We start from the raw sequence: 20,935 nt of genomic DNA on the forward strand, positions 1-20,935 counted from the left end.
AAAAGAAAAGAACTAGCAAATAGCAAGAAGTAATGGTTTTGTCCTTCTAGGTGTTGGAGCTGAAGCGAAGTCTGTCTGCAGCCACTGGCGGTTGAGAAGAACTGGCATAGACTGGATTGCGCACATGACCAAAAGCACATGAAAGACCAGCACGCATCTGTGCATGCACGATCTGACAAGATACAGCTTTGGATATCTCCGATCTGCAGTGCCAGGGTGAGCCCGACACCTACTGTGGAGCACCCACGGGGGACTCGATTCACTCAGCAACATGGGATTTGCCACTGCCCCCTAGGCTGGACAAAGACATTTTTACACACAGGTACAAACAAGTTACACATCACTCCTAGGAATCAGGCTGCCATCCTTGGATGTACCTAGATCCACCCATTACCTTATACAAGGTGGTTTAATCAAAACAATGCTATCCATCATGCTGTTATCCTGACCCTATCCTCCACATGGGTCACTACTGTTCTTGCTATCCATAGGAAACATTCTGGTATTGAGGTGTTCTGATACTAATTTGAAACTATTTATTCATCATGTTGTCAGTTTAGACCCTGGCCTGAACTTGGGCCAGTATATTTGTGACTTGCAGGGGGTATGTTGGTACCAAGGTGTTTCTTCACAAGATGCTGTTATCCTTCTGACTGTGCCCAATACCTTCTACTGAAGTGGTTCCCAAACTTCTCAGCATCTTGCCCCCTCTTTTGATTTTTGACATGTCTTCACGCCCCCCACCTCTTCTTTACCATTATCCAACTCCCCTTTTAACCAAAAATTCAATTCATAATTTAAAATAAACACAAAAACTTGATATAAAAATTTTATTTAAAATTAAAAGTAAGCACAAATAGTTTTTCTTGGCCCAAAAATTTAATAAAAATATAATTTAACATCAGAAACAGCAGAAACAAAATGAATTTACTGTGAAGGATGATGCTGTATTTTCTTCACAAGTTGGGAAATCCTAGGTTTGAAAGATGAAAGTACGCAGTACAAATCATTTTTGAAATAAAGTCGATTTGTTTAATTTTTAATGTGAGTAAATGTGAAAAGCTTTTTTCACAGGGGTATATTTACAAAAATGGAAGAATAATACATAGCATTTCTTCCCCAACTTTCAAGTACACTGGGAAATATTTTATCCAAAATTCCTCCAAGCTTGAATTTTCAAAATTCTTTTGCACTTGAATCATATTTTATTTCGAGTGCTTGTTCTTGCAATACTTCTGGCAATGTATCACCATCAACACTGAATGGATTGCATACTAATTTATGAATTGGGCTGCCAGAAAAGTTGTCTGGAAAATAGCAGATAGCAGACTCAATAGAGCTGTGCCACCCTGCCCTGAGCTGTGAGCCAAATGCCAAAGCCTTAGTGTACCCCCTTCAACTCTGGGGCCACCTTACCTCCTGCTGGGCCTTGGCCCCTGCTGGGCTGACACAAGGCCAGCCACAGGCTGCAACGGGTGGTTTCAGCCCCATGCTGGACATGGCCTGGGCCCCATGGGCACCAGCTCTGCCCCAAATGGGCTGCTCGTATGGCTCCAGAGCTGCACGCACAGCCTGGGACCTGCAAAGACTGGGGTGCTGGACACTGTGCTAGCCCCAGCCCAGCCCGGAGGCTGACCATGGACTGGCCAGGCTAACAGTACAGCCCCCCACTTTGCAGACACCTGGTGCAACCCCAGCTGGCCAGCTGCCTGAGCCCTGTGTCAGCCATCAGAGCTGCCCACACCAGCCACCCACCCACCTGATCCCTGTGCTGCCAGAGCCACCTGCCCGCCCACCAGCTGCTGGGACCAGTTGCCTGCTTGCCCACCAGCCACTGGGGCCAACTGCCCGCCCACCAGCTGCCCGAGCTGTCCACCCACACAGCAGGTCAGCCACCTGAGCAGCTGCCTGCCTGCCAGCCCAACCCAGGGCCAGCCACCTGAGCCCCGTGCTGCCAGGGCCAGCCACCAGAGCTCCACAAGCTGCCCATCCGAGCCCTTCCCCTCTCCCAAAGCCAGGCATCACCAGCCCCCAGCTCTTAACCTTATTAGCAAAGCCTGCCTCTCGCTCACAGTTTAGCATTAGCAAAGTCTTGACCATTGTGGCTTAGGCTTTAGGCCTCATAGCAGTTCTGTGACATATGGACTTATGTTTCAGATCTTCATCTTACTACAGTAGTTATCAGCTAAGCATCATAGGAATTGTTCCACTGCATCAGATCTAAAGTTAATCTAGAAATTTATTGAATCTCTGACAGTAGCCAATAGCAGCTGCATCAGAAATAAGTGTAAGAACCTGCAGTACGCTAGTGAAGGATAATCTCCCCTTCCACTTCTCGATAGTCATAGAGAGTTATTAACTCTGATGCATGATAAGCAATAAACAATTAGATAAGGTAACGAGTCTTGTTTCCAGAGTAAAGGGTGATGGGTAGAAGGTGATTTATTTGTTAGGAGAGAACAGTGGACTGACACTAGAATGACTGTTTTCTCATAATAGCTATTTCTTTAGCTTTTCCATTGATTTAACTAAATTCATGCAGGCAGTATTAATGCATATTAAGGGCTCCAATAAGTTTATTTCAGATGTTTTAAATCTTTAGTTTAATTTGTCATATCCCTGGAGCTATAATTTACCAAGTTACACAACACAGTGAAAAATGAATGCTTTTCTTTTAAATTCCTTGCCAAATGTTCTAGAGAACTAATTTCTATTTATCCATATTGTGTGACATTCCATCAAAGCAATTCACATATATTCAGAAGGGACCACCTCTAAAAGCGAATGGGTACTTTAGTCGTCATATTCCAGTTAGTTCCAAACCTCTTTGAGACAGTCACTATGATACCCATTTGCAACAGTGTTTTTTTATTATGTGGACATCTGTCTAACAGAAACTTGACTGAAATTACCAAACTCATTCAACTGTGAGCACTCTACAGCCATAATGTAACTTATAGTCACTAATAATTAGGTCACATTGGAACTCCCAATGACATCTAGTCTCCACTAGCTCCACTGCTACATATGACATATATCATTTGAAGAACAATGGATTGTCTCCTAAGCTTAGTTTTCAAAACAACATAATTACCTTTAGCATAGCCATATTTAATTCGTCTTTACATCTGACAAGCTGCACAATAAACGTGCTTTGTTCCTGCTGTCTTGTCACTTCTGTATTAACTGGCAAATAAAATTTGTAAAAGCAAAGGATAGCAGTTTAATAGCATCTTTATATCATTGTTGCAGTTAAAAATTCAGTAATTTTCAAATCAAATAATTTATGGACCCCCCAATCACCCCCCCAAACCATTTGTGGACCCTCATCAAAGCCAATTATACCCACTATGTACATTTCATGAAATGAAAAAGAAAACCAAAACATAGTACAGCAATTGATGATCTTATTAGAAGATATTTAATTGAAAAATAATAATTTATTGCAACTTTGCAACTTATTTAAAACTTATTTTCTATGATCATTTTTACTTATCTTTTTCTTTTATTGACCTCCTTCAATACTCTAGCAGACCTCCAGGGGTCTGTGGAGCCAGGTTGGGAATCACTACAGTAGTTTAATCTCAAGAAGGGCTGTGAGTTTCAAAGGAGCAGAACTGAGCAAGTAATCCTTAATAATTTGAAGAATCTGTCTTATTTTTTACTTAGAGCAACTCATGATTCTTCTCAAACAACTTTCTTATTTACATTTGTTCTCCCACCATGTCAGACTTTTTACATTTCACACATCTTGGCTGAAGCAGCTACCGGACTCTCAATATAGAGCTTGAAGGATCTGGGAGGGAAAAATGCTAAAATTGCCTCCTGTCCCACAAGAGCTAGCACCGTGAAGAAAAGGACTTACTCTGCAGCTGCCAATGAGGTAGAACAGTTAGGCATACTTTATATATAACAAACTAAATCCAAGAATCTTGGGAACAAGCCAAATATATGTTTCTACTCATTCTAACCATTTTGCTTGTTCCTTTATCTACTTTTCTGTCTTCAGATTTTATAGTGTAATATCTTTGGGACAGGGACTATTTGTTATATTTGGAAAGAGTCATCCCACCTGATTATTTTGGGAGCTTCCACAATATACACAGAAATCTACAGTAATAATTGAAGCATCCTGACTGTAAAAGGAAAAACAAAAAACAAAAAAAAGGTGATCACATCAAGACTCAGAGCCTCTTCTGGTGGGTAATTCACTACAAAGAAATCAAAGAAGGCCAGTTGTTCATCTCCCAAGATGAAAAACACAAACACAAAAAACCCCAGACATTAATTTGGAAGAAAGTCACCAGGAAATGTTACAAGAGTACAAAGCACAAAAAGGCAGAAGGCACCAACAATTATATATAGGAAAACAAGTAGGAAGGAAAGGCAAGTCTAAATGAAAACTAAATATAGAATTTTAACAAAAATTGAAAACTTACATTCAAGCATTCTAAAATAAAAAACAAGCATTTATTTTTTCAACAAGCCATAATATGAATATTGTTTAAAGTGCATCAGTGTAATGTATACATAAATGTTAGTTAGAGAACAAAATCAAATAATGATCAAACTTTTCCACAATTATACTTACTTCTTATGCTTGAGTCCATCATTTTACTTGACTTTTTAAAGCTGTTATCTTCAGTATAGATTGTTTTCATCACTTTTTCAGGAATGCTATTTATTGTTGCCGCAAGAGAAATGATGAAATGCATTTTGGCCAAAGTTAATTTATTTATCATTTGCTGATCACACATTGAAACCACAGCTGGAGGTAGACTACAATTAAATGTGTCTTCTAGTGCCTATGAACAAAGTTAATAATTGGAATTAATATGAAACAACATGCTAAATACCATATTTGAATTCAATAATAGAAATGTGTGCCTGAGTTCTATTAATGACATTCATGAAAATACAAGTAGATATGACTCACACTAGATAATATAATATTTTTCACCACGGAGGAATTGCTGTTTTTCTTCCCTAAAATAATGTCTTTCTGCCAAATGGTCACATACTTCAGGGCCTAACAGGTAAGTTTCTCGTTGGAAGAGAAAAATTAGTGACAGGGACTTTGGATATTTTCTTAGAGCAACTGATTTTATTTACAAAGGATTCAGGAGTCCCTGAACAAAAGTAATCACAAACAGTATGCTGATAAACCTCTGTTTCAGTAATGTAAGCTGAAAATCCACCTCTGCTCCAAGGCTTGATTCTTGCTAGTGAGATTAAAGCAGGAAGTAAGCACTCATTATTTGCTCCCATCCCGCCAAACAAAAATAACCCCTACATCACAAAATTAACAATATTATGCACTTGCTATACAAGATGAGATATGTACTTTCAACCCATTATTCAGAGAAAAGTCTGAAAAATCTGAGTTAACAGACACTGTTAATTTAAAAACCATGCTTCTGTCATTACAACTCCCAAAATTTTGAGGAAGAAGGGGCTTCCAGAAGGAGGGTTTCCTTCCGGGGGATCCCTGCAGGCTGCACATCTACATGGCTATTTTGGAGTCCGGAAGAGCTTCTTCCAAACTCCGAATCATGTAGCTATATGCTAATAAGGCACAGGAAATTTACATCGGTACCTCATTAGCATCTTTTCGGGCTGCTCATTACCATGCTGCTCCTGGAGGAAGGGGCATGTGTAGCAACAGCCATGAAGTATAAATTGCAGAAGTAACTAAATCAAATTGCAAGATAATGCCACAGTGATCCTGTAAATGGTTTTCTGCTTTGGTCATGTCCAACCTCTTGGTCAGTTTTCTCATTTGATAAACTGGTAATAATAGGACTAATCTCTGTCCAAAGAGACCTGTCATGAAATTCAATATTTATGAAGAACTAAAGAGTGTTATTAACAAAATAATACTAATGGCAAATTTAACTGCCCACACACGGGCTCAAATGTGGGACCTGTGGAGCTTAGTGCAGGTGCCTCTCCAGTTTGAGCTAAAACCTAGCTGTCTCTCAGATAAAGCTCTAGAGGAGATTTACTCTTCTCTGTCTGAGTAGTCTAGGTGCCACTACATGGGACATTGAACTACACCTAGGTGTATGCGTTACCTAAACATTTGCAGAGACATATAATGGACAATACAAGGTTGTACAGATAGCACATGTTTTCAGATATATTCTCCATTTCATGTAATTCCTATTGCCTCTCACAGTTATTATGCAGGTAAATAGTCATCCTCTCATAAACATTTTTGCTCTATGAGACATAAAGTTGTTTTCTTACCTGTAAATTGGTGTTCGTTAGGAGGGATTTTGCTGAATCAAATTTCTGAAAAGGCTGTAATTAAATGTAACAATGAATGATGAATGATCTTACAAGTAACTTGGAAGGAACCAGTATAGTGATACAGAGCCAGATGCTATGTTGTCATGCAGGCTGCTATTCAAAAATGCATTTGAACTTGTGTTCAAATGCCATTGACTTCAGTGAGGCTGAAGCACATGTTTAAGTGCTTGATTAATAGCATCTGTGTCCTCAAAAGCCTCAGTATAGCGGGCATGCAATATGTCCAGGAAAAAATACAGGTATCTTACTCTTGCAAGACTTTCAAACCTCTTAACCTGTAAAGTAACTTCCTATGAGATCTGTTTAAATGAGACACTGGTGATTTTAAATAAGTTCACTTTTATGTTTGAATATTTTTCATTTCATTAAAACAATATAAATCCTAGGATTACTAGAGGTTAAAATGAGAGAAAGGGGCATGTTTTTTTTCTAGTTTATTTAATATGTGTTTGTAACATTTTGTATATTATCAGCTTCTCTGTAATCAGTTTCACTTAGCCCTGATTCTGGTCTCAATAACACTGGTAGAACATAAATCAAAATCTAGCCTTTTGGGCTTCAGATGACATTTCTTGTGTAGTCAGTTTCACAGTTTCCTCACACTCAGTCATTTTCCTCTGTTGCCTGTGTGTGCTCCCACCCAAAGAGGGGAATAAAAACATCTTGAAAAAGAGGACCTGTAATTGTAATACTACAAAATTTTCAAAAAACACCCAGGGAGGTAGTGGAGTCTCCATCCCTGGAGGTGTTTAAGTCTCGCCTCGACAAAGCCCTGGCTGGGCTGATCTGATGGGTTTGGTCTTGCTTAGGGCAGAGGGCTGGACTTGATGGCTTTTTTAGGTCTCTTCCAGCTTTATTTTTCTATGATTCTATGATTTGTTGTGTAAAAATATTTTCCACATATATGTTTGTTAAACAAGTGTCTGCATTTGGCCTGGCCATGCTCGCGAGGCAGGCATTGCCACACACTCTGTCTGGGCCTCAAACGACATTCTGTTGTCAGGCAAAATACCAAAGTTATTTGTGCCAAAATCTCGCGCCTAAATCTCAGGCTCTAACCTTAAAAAAGGGAACTTAGGTAGCAACCCAGCACGTCACCTAAATTGTTTCCTCCATTGGCTTATCAAAATCACCCCACTTCCATGAGGGGAGGGGATGGTTCGGAAAGGTATAAAAGACCCCGCCCAACTGGTACTTGAGGAGGTAGCAGCGCACGTATCTCCAAGCGCTGGTCAAGCAGACTGATCACCTGACTAACCACCTCCCCTGGAACTCCAGGCGTAACTCAGGCCTTGTAACCGAATCCATTGCAATGCGTAATGTTTCTGCTAATTAGCATAGGACAGTAAGTATAAGGTTGTAAGTATACATGTAATAGAGTGATAAGTTTCAGTTCATAGTTACAGAAAGGGTTTAGTAATTCTAATAGCGTAAGTTGTTAACCGTAGAATTCACTTAGTGATATAGAAAGTAGAATTCAATAGCTGGGAAATACAAGTATATAAGTAGTAATAAGGAATAAAGAATTGTAAACTGCTTGTTATCTTAAATGGTTTATTTGCTTATTAAACAATATAGTTGTCATTTCTAAAGAATCAGACTTTATTATTAATAAAATAAAGGGTAGGGGGTCAATGAATATAACCCATCCTAACCCCTGGACTATTTTAGATAATTACTGGAACCTAGAGACCCCTCAGGGAGTTGTGGTTTTCTTGGTGGGTGTAATTCTATTCCTTGTATTAATTATCCTTTGGAAACCCTGACTGTAATGTCTCGGGCCCTTCCCTATCAGGCTCCTCCCAAGGACCGCCCGAACCCTAGGGGGCGCTACAATGTCCAGACTGATTGGATTCCAAAATGACACTGACCCTTTGAAAAGGGCTACTGGCTTCTCTTGCAGGGCAATAATAAAAATAGTAACCACATACTAAAAAGAAGTGAGAAAGATAATATTAACTGAAGGCAATTAAAGATCTCAAGAAGTTAAAAGATTTTTAATATGTTATTTTATGTTTTAATTTAGCATGGATTATTCTAATCTTCAAATAAGAAACATAGACCTAATCAGGCTATCAGCCATTGTGTTGGATACCAAAGCATTATTATGTTAAGGTTGAAAAATAAAAATCTATCCAGAACATGAGAAGCCGAAGTAAAGGATATATATGCACATCCTTAACTTTGTCCTTATGTACATATTCGTTATAAAAAATGGTAAAATCCTGACACCACTGATGTCAATAGAAATTTTGACATAAATTGAAATAAGGCTAGGATTTTACCAATAGTCTTAAACTACATGGTCACATAGTATTCCTTCCTGCAAGACAATTGTCTTACTTATTGTATAGGCTGTATGGCAAAGTTAACAAGAAAAGTATACAAAATTTGTTTGTCTTCACTGTTCAGTTAGGCTGTGTTTACACTACCCCTCCCTTTTGCAAGGGGCATGTAAATGCAGCAAATCAAAAAATGCTAATGAGGTGCTGATATGAATATTCAGTGCCTCATTTGCATAACGATGGCCACTCACCTCATCAAAAGTGCTGCTTTCGGAATGCAAATAGCTGTGTAGACTGGGTTCCTTCAAAAGGAAGCCCTGCTTTCCAAAGCACTCTTCTTCCTAATTTTTTTCAGGAAGAAAGGTGCTTTTGAAAGTGGGGCTTCCTTTCAAAGGAACCTCATCTAGCTGGCTAGTTTGCATTTTGAATGCAGCACTTTCGATTTGGCGAGTGGCTGCTATTATGCAAATCATATGCTGAATATTCATATCAGTGCCTCATTAGCATTTTCAGTTCACTGCATTTACATGCCCCTTCTGAAAGGGAGGGGCATTGTAGATGCAGCCTTAGTGGTTCTGTCCCTTATTCAGTTCATGTCACCTATATTGCTTAGTGAATGATAATGAAGTACTAGTAATTTTCAAGAAATAATAATAGTTCTACTACTTATAAACATTTTGGATCCTTCTAATTATATGAAGAAGAACCAAATGTTATAGTTTTGTGGCATCTGAGGGTAAAAATATAATTCAAGAATGTAAATTTTACCATCATTTTCCCAATAAGTCTGTAGCCCGCAGGTAGTTTCCATGGAATTTTTTCACCATGATTGAGCAGACACAGTTCATGGAAGGCCTCCACAAAATATCCTAAATCCGTAAGTACTTTAAGCTTTAAAGAAATAAGAAACTGAAATTTAGATTTAACGCCTTTTCTTAGTATTTCATTTTACTTTCAATAAAATATATTAAAACAGAAACAGTCAAGAGCTATGTCTACACTACAAAGTTTTGTTGACAGAAGAGGCCTTCTGTTGAGAAAACTAGGGACTATCCACACTACAAATGCATTCTATCTAGAATCTATCAACAGAACACAGCAGTTTTGCTGGTAGAGTTCTGTCTTGAAAGTTTGAGCCATAGTGCCTCTGTAGACAGATTCTGTAGACACAATTGTACGTGTAGATGCTCTTCTGTTGACAAAGGGGTCCTCCATGGCATCAGCTACCTGGGACCAGGAGACACTCTGTTCACTGCAAGCAGAGCTCTATGCTCCGCTCTTCCAGCTGCCTTAAAGGGACAGCAGTCCTGGAAGCCCTGTACCAGGAAGTAGGAAGCATGCAAGCAGCCCAGCCAGCCTGTGTGCCTGCAGCCTGCCGACAGCCACACCCTGTAGCCACTCCACAAGGATGGCAGCAGCCCTGCCCACCAGAAAGCAGAGAGAGGAACTCCCGGACTCACGCCTGGCCAGTAGGAGGCGTGCCCCATCCTGGACAGACCCCAAGACCGAAGACCTCATCAGCCTTTGTGAGGAGGAGACAGTGCTTCCGGACCCAGCAGCAAAGAGGCAGAACACCCCAGGCTACAGTCAGGTTGAAAGAGCCCTGGCAGACCAAGGACACCCTGCCCAGAACATGGAGTAGGTCTGGACCAAAATTAAAGAACTGTGGCAGGTCTATACCCAGGCTTGGCACGATGCCCCCCCACTCAGGGGAACAACAGCCCAGATGCCCCTATAACAGGGAGCTCCAAGAGCTCCTTTGGGTGGAAGACACTTCCCCCACTACAAGCTTCCTGGACACCTCTGGGAAGGCCACCCCCATGGAACCAGAGTCCCACCCACAGGAGCAGCAGCCTGAGGGTGAGCAATGGGACCCTGGCCATCAGCATGGAGTCGGGCCCCTCCTCCAGCCAGAAATCCTCCAGGGCCTGCCAGATCGTCTCAAGGTCCCTGCTGGTGAGTACCCCATGGGGCACACACCCCAGGACCCGGGGGGCGGGCGAGGGTGGGGCACACTGCTATCCCCACCAGGCCAGATCAGGCAAGATCCCACCCTGAGAAGCCAGCACCTGCACATGTGCTCAAGGCACTATGGTCTACCCGATCCAACCATGCAGCTGCAGAGCACAGGCATCAGGCCACTGCCAGCCCCAGGGGAGGCTGACAGGTCTATGAGGCCCTGGCGGGGCGGAGGGCGGAGGGGAGCCTGCCTGCCCCAACACAGCTGCGGGAGGGACAGCCATATGGGCAAGAGCCCGATCCCAGAGACACCACCAGGGACCACGACTGAAAATCCACAACTCTCATGGAAGATGTTCATACTCAGCAGCGAGTGATCACACATCACTAGTGTTGACAGTAAGTAAGGAAGTGAAGAAGGACAGCCATATGTACTTTTTACTCAATACTTAAAACAATTAAAAGAGCAGGAGAAGGAGAAATCCACATTCACCAAAGTAATAGGCCAGACCCAGTAGGGAAAATGTTATTTCTTATTTCATGTTATTTTATATTTTTGACTATTCTAGGAGTCTGGATTACTAAAGACAACAACAAAAAATAGCAGTGATTTCAAACACAACGGTCTCTCATTCCATTAAGCTGCTCAGAGAAGAAATATTGAGAAGGAACTCAAATATAAAGTATTTCTTTTACAGTTCATGGCACAATGTTATACACCAAGCAACAGTAAATCAATTCATTTTAGTAATGAAGTTCAACTAAAAGTGTATTCAAAACTATGATATGTTGTAGTACCTAAAAATTTTGTTACGTTACCTTGAGGATTCTTCCTTGAATACATTTAACTGGGTCTCGACAAATTTCAGAAACAAAGTATTGATACAATGTGAACAAAGGCAACACCTGCAGACAAATAGGTTAAAAGTGAACTAGACATAGAAGCCAGAAATTCTGCCAATACAAACAATGTATTGCAAAGACTGTGCATTAAAGAAAACACATGAAAGTAGCTTTATTTACAATGCTACTACTTTCACTGCCACCCTGGCTTGATATTTTATTCATAATTCCTTCTCATGCATTCCATAAAGACTGAATATTTTACAAAATTCTTTAAATGTCAAAGCCAATCCTATATTCTTACACTGTCTTTCATCTGATCTATGCAATAAAATGTAAAGTTTCCTCAAACTGTCCTCTTCAGTCAGGAGTGTTTGATATACCACAGGAGAGGACATGTAGCTGAGAAATTTTGTATACAGGATTGCTCAAAGAGTCAGAGCTGTGATGCCAAACATTTTCCAAAACAATAACTAAAAGGATAAAAGTATGCCTATGACATTATAAAATATTAAAACTTAGCCAAATATTATAATTTTTAACTTAAACTATTTAGATTATAAAATACATTGAATCCTGACAAGATTCACGTTGTCCCTTGATCTAAATTATTTTATTTCCTTAAATTTTATTAAACTATTTCACAGAGTTAATACAAGATAAATGCTAGATCCTATAATCTTTACTTATGTGATAAATATTCAACTATGCAAATAGTCCTCTTAATTTCAATTTGACTACTGATCTCAGAGTAACTTAAACAAAAAAGCATAATGTACTAGGAGCCAGTCGTGCAGTAACAATTAAACTTTGTTTACTATTTCACAGATTAAAAAACCTCATATTTTTTGAAAAACAAGCTTTCTGACAAATAACACATTGTTATTAAAACTGAAATAACATTTGTAATCTGCTTTTCTGTCCACCATTTATGATATTTTCCCCCCTTTTTAATTTTCTCTTAGCTTGGACAATGAAAATAAGCTAGGTGGTGTTACCCTAGTTTATAGTCATGTTCTTGTGAACATCACTTGGTGTTTCTCATGAATCAGTTTAACAGTTTAGTGTCTGTATTACAAACTCCTCACATGAATCTTACCTTGTTCTTAGAATGTTTTCTTTGCAAATTCAAAGCATTTCTGAAATATTCTGCAAAATACTATTTTATCAAATCTAAATCTGGAGTCACGGTACTGTAGCCAGACATGAACCCCCCCATTTGGCCTTTTCTTCTTCTCCCCCCCACTGGGAGAGATAAGCCGTGTCTACATGTGCACGCTACTTCGAAGTAGCGGCACTAACTTCGAAATAGCGCCCGTCATGGCTACACATGTTGGGCGCTATTTCGATGTTAACATCGACGTTAAGCGGCGAGACATCGAAGCCGCTAACCCCATGAGGGGATAGGAATAGCGCCCTACTTCAACGTTCAACGTCGAAGTAGGGACCGTGTAGTCGTTGCACGTCCCGCAACATCGAAATTGCGGGGTCCTCCATGGCGGCCATCAGCTGAGGGGTTGAGAGACGCTCTCTCTCCAGCCCCTGCAGGGCTCTATGGTCACCGTGTGCAGCAGCCCTTAGCCCAGGGCTTCTGGATGCTGCTGCTGCAGCTGGGGATCCATGCTGCATGCACAGGGTCTGCAACCAGTTGTTGGTTCTCTGGATCTTGTGTTGTTTAGTGCAACTGTGTCTGGGAGGGGCCCTTTAAGGGAGCAGCTTGCTGTTGAGTCCACCCTGTGACCGTGTCTGCAGCTGTGCCTGGCACCCTTATTTCGATGTGTGCTACTGTGGCGTGTAGATGTTCCCTCACAGCGCCTATTTCGATGTGGTGCTGGGCAACGTCGATGTTGAACGTCGACGTTGCCAGCCCTGGAGGACGTGTAGACGTTATTCATCGAAATAGCCTATTTCGATGTCACTACATCGAAATAAGCTATTTCGATGTAGCGTTCACATGTAGACGTAGCCATAGAGAGAGAAAAGCAAGGGAGACAGGCAGCCTTTGATGTCCTGGGAATGCAGGTGTGCTGTCTCGCCCAGCCTCTCTACTATACACAAAAAACAGACAGTGAATGGGCTAGCTAATGGCCGCCCTTCTGGCTGATCTCGGTGATTGACACGCCTGATCACTTCCCCAGTAAGAACGGGGATCCCCCGCCCATCACCTCCAAAGGTGCCCAATTGTCCACAATTCACAGGTGCAAATTGAGCCTTGCACCTTCCCTGGGAAATCTGGGGTTCAAAACACATTCCTCCTGATTGGCCACTTGAGACCATGAAGAAGCCTACGTGACAAAAGGGGTATAAAGGGGTTTGGCAGCCTACCCCCCTTTGAGTTTCAATCACCTACACCTGCTGGCCAAGTCTGGAATTAACTCCCGAGACTGGGGATGCCTGGTTCGTATCTACTTCTTCCCGAGGGATTCAGGGAAAGATTCTGGGTCACACCGGATCTAGGAGGCAGGGGTAAGAATTACACCTGTATTACACTTCTTTCCTATAGGAACTGAGGGAAAGACTCTGGTTCCACCAGGTCTAAGAGGCAGGGGTGAAAATCACACGTGCAACATGCCTTTCTTGTGTACACATTACTTGTATTAGTTTAAGCTAGCTAGTTTGTCTAAAACTTTTCTTAAGTTAAATTGTGTTGTTTCCCCTTTAAAAACTGAGTACTAACTTGTACTTTAATCATTTGTCTTAGTTAAATTGTTTCTATCTTTGTATAAATAAAAAGTAACTGTTAAAGCCTCTCTAAGTGTAATTTTCCTCTTGCTGCTCTACCCGAACTAAACACAAACCAAAGAACCCAGCCTGCCCTGGCTGCTTAGCATAGCTGCTGGTGTGGCATCACCCCCTTTGCCCCACCAGACCTTTAGCTGGTACCTGGGCATCCGCTCACAGGTACACACCACCAAGAGCCAGGACCGCTACAATGCCCAGCTTAACCAGGCCAGGAACATGGTGGAGCAGGCCTTGGAGCATCTTGAGATGCACCACAAGTGCCTCCTGATGCTCCTGGAGGTAGGCTTCCCCAGCATTCCCACAGTCATGGGTGCCTGCTGTGCTCTCCACAACCTCATGGAGAGCAGGCAGGAGCACTTCATGGCGTGCTGAGTGGCCGAGGCTGTGCCGCACTCTGAGCAGCCAGGTATGGTCCCATGCTGCCAGGTGCCCCAGGACAAGGTGTGCATGTGGGAGGCCCTCTGGGATGCCTTTATCCAGGGCCCCCCAGACCCAGCCCTCGCACAGCCCACGTAACGCCCCCCACACTCATGTACCCACCTCTGCCCTGGCAGCACCCCTGCCCACATGCACTTCCCTCACCATCCCCCCCCCGATGCACAACATGGACATTGTTGAATAAATTTAACTGTTAGTTGTTGAAAAACTATGAAGTAACATACTATTTACATTGGGGGGAGGAGGGTGAATTATTTACATTGGGGAGGTAGGGGGCCTCAATCGTCTGTTGGGGTGGTGGGCTGTGAGCCATGGTGGCCCCTTGGTTGGGGTGGTGGGCTCTGACACACGGGGGGGTGGAGCCAGGGACAGGCTGGGCTCACCCACCCACAGCCACTGCAAGCTCATCCCACTTGGCCGCGGTCATGGCGGATGGAAGCAGAGCAGAGAGGGTGGGGAGAGTGGGAGGGGCGTCGGGCGGTTCAGGGTCAGAGTGAGCAGGCATGGCGGGGGCAGGGGCAAAGTGGGGTGGGGCAGAGGGGGCAGAAGCAGAGGGGGGCTGTGGGAAAGGCCACCCATGGAGTGGGCGGCTGGGCCACACAGCTGGCGATGGCCTGGGTGAGGGTGTCCAGATACCCCACCACTGAGTCCTAGGCTGCCCACTCCATGGAGAGCCATTTCTGCAGCAAGCGGTTCCGCGCCGTCCATGCGGCCATGTGGGATGCCACCAACTCATCATCCCAGCTGCGGTAGTGGGGCCACCCAGCACAGCGCCCATTCCTGGGGGAGTGTTTCTCCTTCCCCTTCCACAGCCGCTGTGGGGCTCCTTGGCACTTCTAGGGGGCTGGGGTGGCTCGTGGACATCGAGGCTGTGAAGACATAAGGGGAGAGGGCAGTGCCCTGTCAGTCATGAGAACGGGTACTGTGGGCCAGTGGCCCTCTCCCCACTGCCGTCCCTCCCTGCTTGTGGTGGGCGGCCCTGAGGAGTCTTGGCTGCTGTGGGGTCCATCCACACTGGGCTGTTGACGGGGCTGCTCCGGCCTCCCCCTCCCAGGCACGTGCCCTGTGTGGCTGCCCATGGCCCCGTGTGGGGACCCCGTGTGCACACGGGCCCCTCCCTGACACCGATCATGGCCATCCCTGGCTCCCTGGCCCATGACCACATGCCCGGAGCCATGCTGGCAGTGTCCGGGACCACCGCCCTTGCATGCCTGGGACACCCCATGCCCAGACCTACCTGAGGGTGCCTCGGGTGTTTCGGGGGAGACCCAATTGGAGGTGGCCTGGCTAGTGCCCTCGGATGCCTCCGCTGTATATAGTGGTCCCTCACTCCTGCCCTTACCATTGCTGTCTCTGTCATCAGCTGGTGGCTTGGGGCCTGGGATTGGTGGTGCAGTCAAGGGTGCTGGCTGTGGTTCCTCGCCCTGCCCCTCTGGCGTCACAGTGTCCAGGGTCTCTTCTGGTGGGGCAGCCTCCCTGGGGCCAAGGAGCTGGTGGAGCTCAGTGAAGTAGGGACAGGTTGCAGGCGCTGCCCTCAACTGACAGGCTGTGTCCCTTGCTTTTGCGTAGCCCTGCTGCAGCTCCTTTACTTTCAAATGGACCTGGTCGGAGGGGGTGGCCCTTTGCGGCCAAGTTGTCAGCCAGGTGGGTGAAGGCAGCTGCATTCCGCTTGTGTCCCTCCATCTGGAGCAGGACATCCTCATCCTTCCAGATGGCTAGCAGTTCCTGGACCTCAGCCTCCAGCCACAGGGTGCCCCTCCTCTTTGGGGAATGCCCAGGGTCCTGGGGGCCCTGCTGCCCAGCACCTTGGGATCCCTGGGGCTCCCGGGGGTCTTGACTGCTGGTCATGGTTCTAGACAAGGCATTTTCTGGGATTCTGGAGGTGCTAGAGAGTGTTCTCTGGGGACCACGTGCTCCTATGGCTGCGAGCACACTGTCAGCTTCCTGCACAGAGTCTCTGTGTCCTTGAAGCTTTAAGACACCTGGAGCTGACAGCCATGGAACTCTGGCTGTTGTCTGGGACTTCTGTGTGCTCTGGGAAGGGGACGACTCTGGAGAGGACTTCTCATTTCAGAATTTCGGCCAGCAGAGTGACTACACATATTTCGTTTTGAAATCAACATTGAAATGAGGCGTTATTGCCAACACAGGAGTGGAATAACATCTTCAAAATGAACATCTTTTTCTTTTGAAGTTGATATCGGAATTAGTGTTTTGTGTATAGTCACTCTGCTGCTCATTTTGAAATCGCCCCTCATTTCAAAATCACTTTCAAAATGACCTTCTCATGTGGCCACAGCCTGAGATAGATAAGCAGGTGAGTGTGTGTTTCATTATAGCAGGAAAGAAAGAAGGAATCTGTACAGAATAAAATTAACCTGATAGCTAGGACAGAAGTAAAATGGGATATGGGAGGGAACTTGGTTGAGGACAGGGATATAGATTAGGGGTCTGCAGAAGGACTGTGATCCCAAGGGTTCTGCAGGACATAATACTATAATGGTGAAAGCAGTAAATACACTTTGTTGTGGGTGGGTTTGGGTGCGTAAAAAAAGATGCTATAATAATTTGCTGGAAAGCACTAAATCTCTAATCAGTTTGTCATAAATGGAATACCAGTAATTTAAAGCAAGTTTTTTAAATAAAGATTTCTATGCTTAAATTTAAGCAAGAAATAGTGATTTGCTGTCTAATATAACAGAAGTTATAGTATTTTTACATGACTTTGCAAGATTTATTTTATTCTTGAGTAGTAAAAATAGTGTCTGAATTCTATATGCACGTGTATTAACTCACTTTTCAACACAAAAAAGTAGCATAGGAGAATCTGTCTCTCGTAGAATTTTGAGGATCTAAGGTTTTTGTGAGTGGGAGTGGGATAAAAATGCAAGAAACAATGTTGAGCAAGATCTTGCACAGCTATGCTAATTAGCTATGCGATTATGCTCATAAATGGCCATTTGCAATTGTGAGACTACTCATCAGCATGAAGCTGCTGGCAATACCCCTTTGTGTAGCCAATGCAGGAGCAACTGAGAGCAGGAGTGGGTATTGTGAGACAGAAACAGGATTTTGAAAAAAAATATAGTCCCTGGCAAGGCTGTAGTAAAGATAATCAGTATGAGAGGGAAGTGATGAAGACAGCTCTTTTAGAGAAACAAGAGAGAATGAGAGTGAGGAAAAACAAAATTAACAACTTACTTACTGAACCTATAATTAAAGTTCTCTAACATGCTATAAATATATTGCAACTATACTTACTCGTTGAGTACAATGAATCTTGAAATCACATATATTATATACTTTTCTCCAAAGTGCTTGGAAACAGACACAGAATGCATTTTGGCTGGATATCATGTATAAGTACTCTATTTACAGTAACAAATTGTAATCCACTGACAATCTGCACACGTCATGAGTGATAAAAAAAGTCAGCAACTGCAGCTATTTAGGAAGACACAGCATAAGCACAGAGTTTATTTAGCACTGCAGTCAATTCCATTTTTAAAACTGGATAAATCCTGGTTTATTTCGGCCCCCAACCCCAGACCACCAACCAACAAAGATAACAAGGGCTCTTCAAAATATGTTGGCACCCACAACAGATGAAGCATAACAATTTTCCATTAAATGATTTACAATTCATCTGTATGTGCTTTTCAATAGTACTTACTATTAGATTTTGTTTTGCACAGTGCAGTTCAAATATAAGGAAACTCAGACTTGCAACTACAGTGGAGACATCAGCCCTGTAGCGATCAGAGAACAAATCAATTCCAGGAATAAGTTTGTGTATTTCATATTGTGCAAAGTCACAATCAGCTGTGGGATGTGGTATAGAAACTCTAAACAGCGTCTGAAAATAATAAAAATAAAATATTTGTAAATAAATATGCAACTGTGAAGCATAAAAAAGGATGATCAGTTCAAAACACTCAAAATGAAATTCAGTCAACTTCTGTATTTCATCTGGTTCCACATGAAACCATGTAAAATTGTAGAATGACTAATGTTTTCATGTCTGAATCTTTATAGAGCAAGAGATCCATCTATAAATGGATAGAAAAGAGCATCAGACAACTGTCATGTAACACGCCAACGGGCCTTAAGGAGCAGCCTGCAGGCCTCAGAGAGCAAAAGAGGAAACTTTCATTCCTGTAGTACAACCAAGGTCCCATCCCTACATTGCAGTCTGTTGCAGTTTTAAACCTCCCAAACATAAAACACCAGATAGACATATCAGCCCTAACACCTGCATTTGAGCTGGGAACCTAGCCTCGTGAAAATGCTAAAAGTGGTATTGAGCCATTGCGCGCACACCCAGTAAAGAACTAAAGGATAAAAACTTGGGAACTCCGCCCGCCATCTGAGTTTCACCAGGGACTTCCAGCCGCAGAGGTGCCCTGGGTTCCCTCAGCTGGAGCCATGTCCACTGTGCCTTGATGTGAGGCACTTCAGGTCTGGGACTCCCTGTGGCAGAAAGGGATGTAAGGATTCCAAAGAGCTTCTTATCATGATGAGTACATTGTCCTGTTGTGCTTTTTTGTTCGCTAATGTTTGCCCTGTGAAACTGTAGTAGAATGAGTGGCCAATAAAGTACCTTATCCCTAATCAGCTCTGGGTTGAAGTGAATCCCATAATTCTGCCTGTCCTTGGCCTTGTGAGTTGACAACACCACTAAGCAAAGCAAAGAGCATATATGGATACAGAGAAGCCACAAAGAATGTCCGTTTGTTTGGACAGCTAAATTATATTCAAAGTAAATTAAATTCAAAATTATTGTTACTTTTGCTTTCTCAAAGAATTGTAGACAGTGTTTTCGTCCTCATCATTTGCTTTGACAGACAGAATTACTCATCATCCAGTACTTTCCTGATCTGTAAGGGCATATCCGTACAACACAGTACTGTCACGAAAACCCGCCTTTTGTAAACAAAATGCGATAGCATTCACACTGACACACAACAAAAGTTGTGAAACTCCCCCAGTTTCAGGAATAAAAATCTTTCACCTCCCAGGGGACTTTTTTCTTGCTCCCACCCTTTACCATTGACAACCGTGAAGTGTAGAAAACAAAAGGCTTTTTTTTTCCCGCCTTTATTGCTCTCAAGGAAGTTTACCACAATGCACCAAGCAGCCACTCTGGCCAGTGCTTTGAACTCTGCTGCCCTGTAGTCAGGTACACAGCAAATCACCCTCATCCCTGCAAGACCCAGGAATTTTAAAGTCCATTCTTTCTGGCTGGCTCAGCACGGAGTGTTCCCAGCTAATCATGCATGGCTGGGTATCACTTCAAATGTGCTCCTGTTTGGACCACTAGAGAGCTTTCAGAACTTACCAGCGTATGAGGAGAGGAGTCTGTGCAGTTTCAGCTGTGAGTGACCCATAGGAATTGGGATACATATCAGGACACTTCATGAAGATGTTGTGATAACAGCTATGAGTGAGACATGCTGCAGTGCAAAGCAATGATAAAGGAGCTGAGGCAGTCATCCCACAAGATGAGTGAGGCAAATCATCACTCTGGTGCTGCACTCAAGACACACTGGTTTTGTAAGGAGCTGGACACAATCCAGGGAGGCGACCCCACCTCCACCTGCAAGAGCCCTGTGGATACTTTGGAGAGCACAGAGTCAGCAGAAAGAGGAATTAACCCAGAGGACGATGAAGAGGTAGAGCTGGATGAGGATGTGGTGCTCACAGAAGGGTTGCCCAGTGACACAGGCAGCCAGGAACTATTCTCCACTATTCTCCCAAAGCAAATGGTCAGTGTCAGCAATAGCTCCATGAGGAGCAGGAAGCAGGATGAGACACAGAGTAAGTGGCTCTGGTTTAGGGAGCAGAGAGGTGGGTGTGAAATCCAGAAAAGAGGGAGGCTGACTGTTTCTGAGAGCTGCGCGTAGCCCTGCATAGTTAGATGTTATGTCCAAGCAAGGTGTGGATGCACACTGATATGTCAATGGAATCCTGAAGAGAGATGCTCTGGAAACTGCCTGAGATATTTATTGCTTTTCTCTTGCAGGGTCCTAGAGAACGTAACTGTGTTTCTTCTCCTATGGTGGGACACCTTCCCATGCCTTTCTTCAATCAGAAGTGCAAGAACCAAAGTGGCACATAGTTGGTCTGAATTTGGAGTGGGGAGTTGTTTACAGAACTTGAGCCTTGGTTTCCATGCTTACCCTCAGCAGTGCAGTACCAGCAAGAGTGATATCTGCCAATGAAGAAGTGTGGCATAATTAGCATTTCCCTTCTAACCTGCTGCACAAGCCACGACTATTTTCTTTTGCTCCTGTGCACACACTTCATTCCGTCTTGCCTTCCCTCACGCTCACCACACTTGCAATGTCTGCAGACCT

General features: G+C 43.5%; 1 protein-coding gene across 1 annotated transcript in view; it reads right to left on the reverse strand.

The window, feature by feature from the left end:
- The window catches only part of CFAP54 (cilia and flagella associated protein 54), a 315,059-nt gene that overhangs the window by 86,540 nt on the left and 207,584 nt on the right, over positions 1-20,935 (reverse strand). The window contains exons 46-51 of the mRNA XM_074983979.1: positions 18,253-18,435; positions 11,376-11,462; positions 9,366-9,488; positions 6,250-6,303; positions 4,592-4,805; positions 3,095-3,186 (exon numbers count right to left, since the gene is read on the reverse strand). Coding sequence (XP_074840080.1) covers positions 3,095-3,186; positions 4,592-4,805; positions 6,250-6,303; positions 9,366-9,488; positions 11,376-11,462; positions 18,253-18,435 — 753 coding nt within the window. The remainder of the gene's footprint in view (positions 1-3,094; positions 3,187-4,591; positions 4,806-6,249; positions 6,304-9,365; positions 9,489-11,375; positions 11,463-18,252; positions 18,436-20,935) is intronic.

Source organism: Carettochelys insculpta, chromosome 1 (assembly GCF_033958435.1).
Source record: "Carettochelys insculpta isolate YL-2023 chromosome 1, ASM3395843v1, whole genome shotgun sequence".
Classification (NCBI taxonomy): Eukaryota; Metazoa; Chordata; order Testudines; family Carettochelyidae; genus Carettochelys; species Carettochelys insculpta.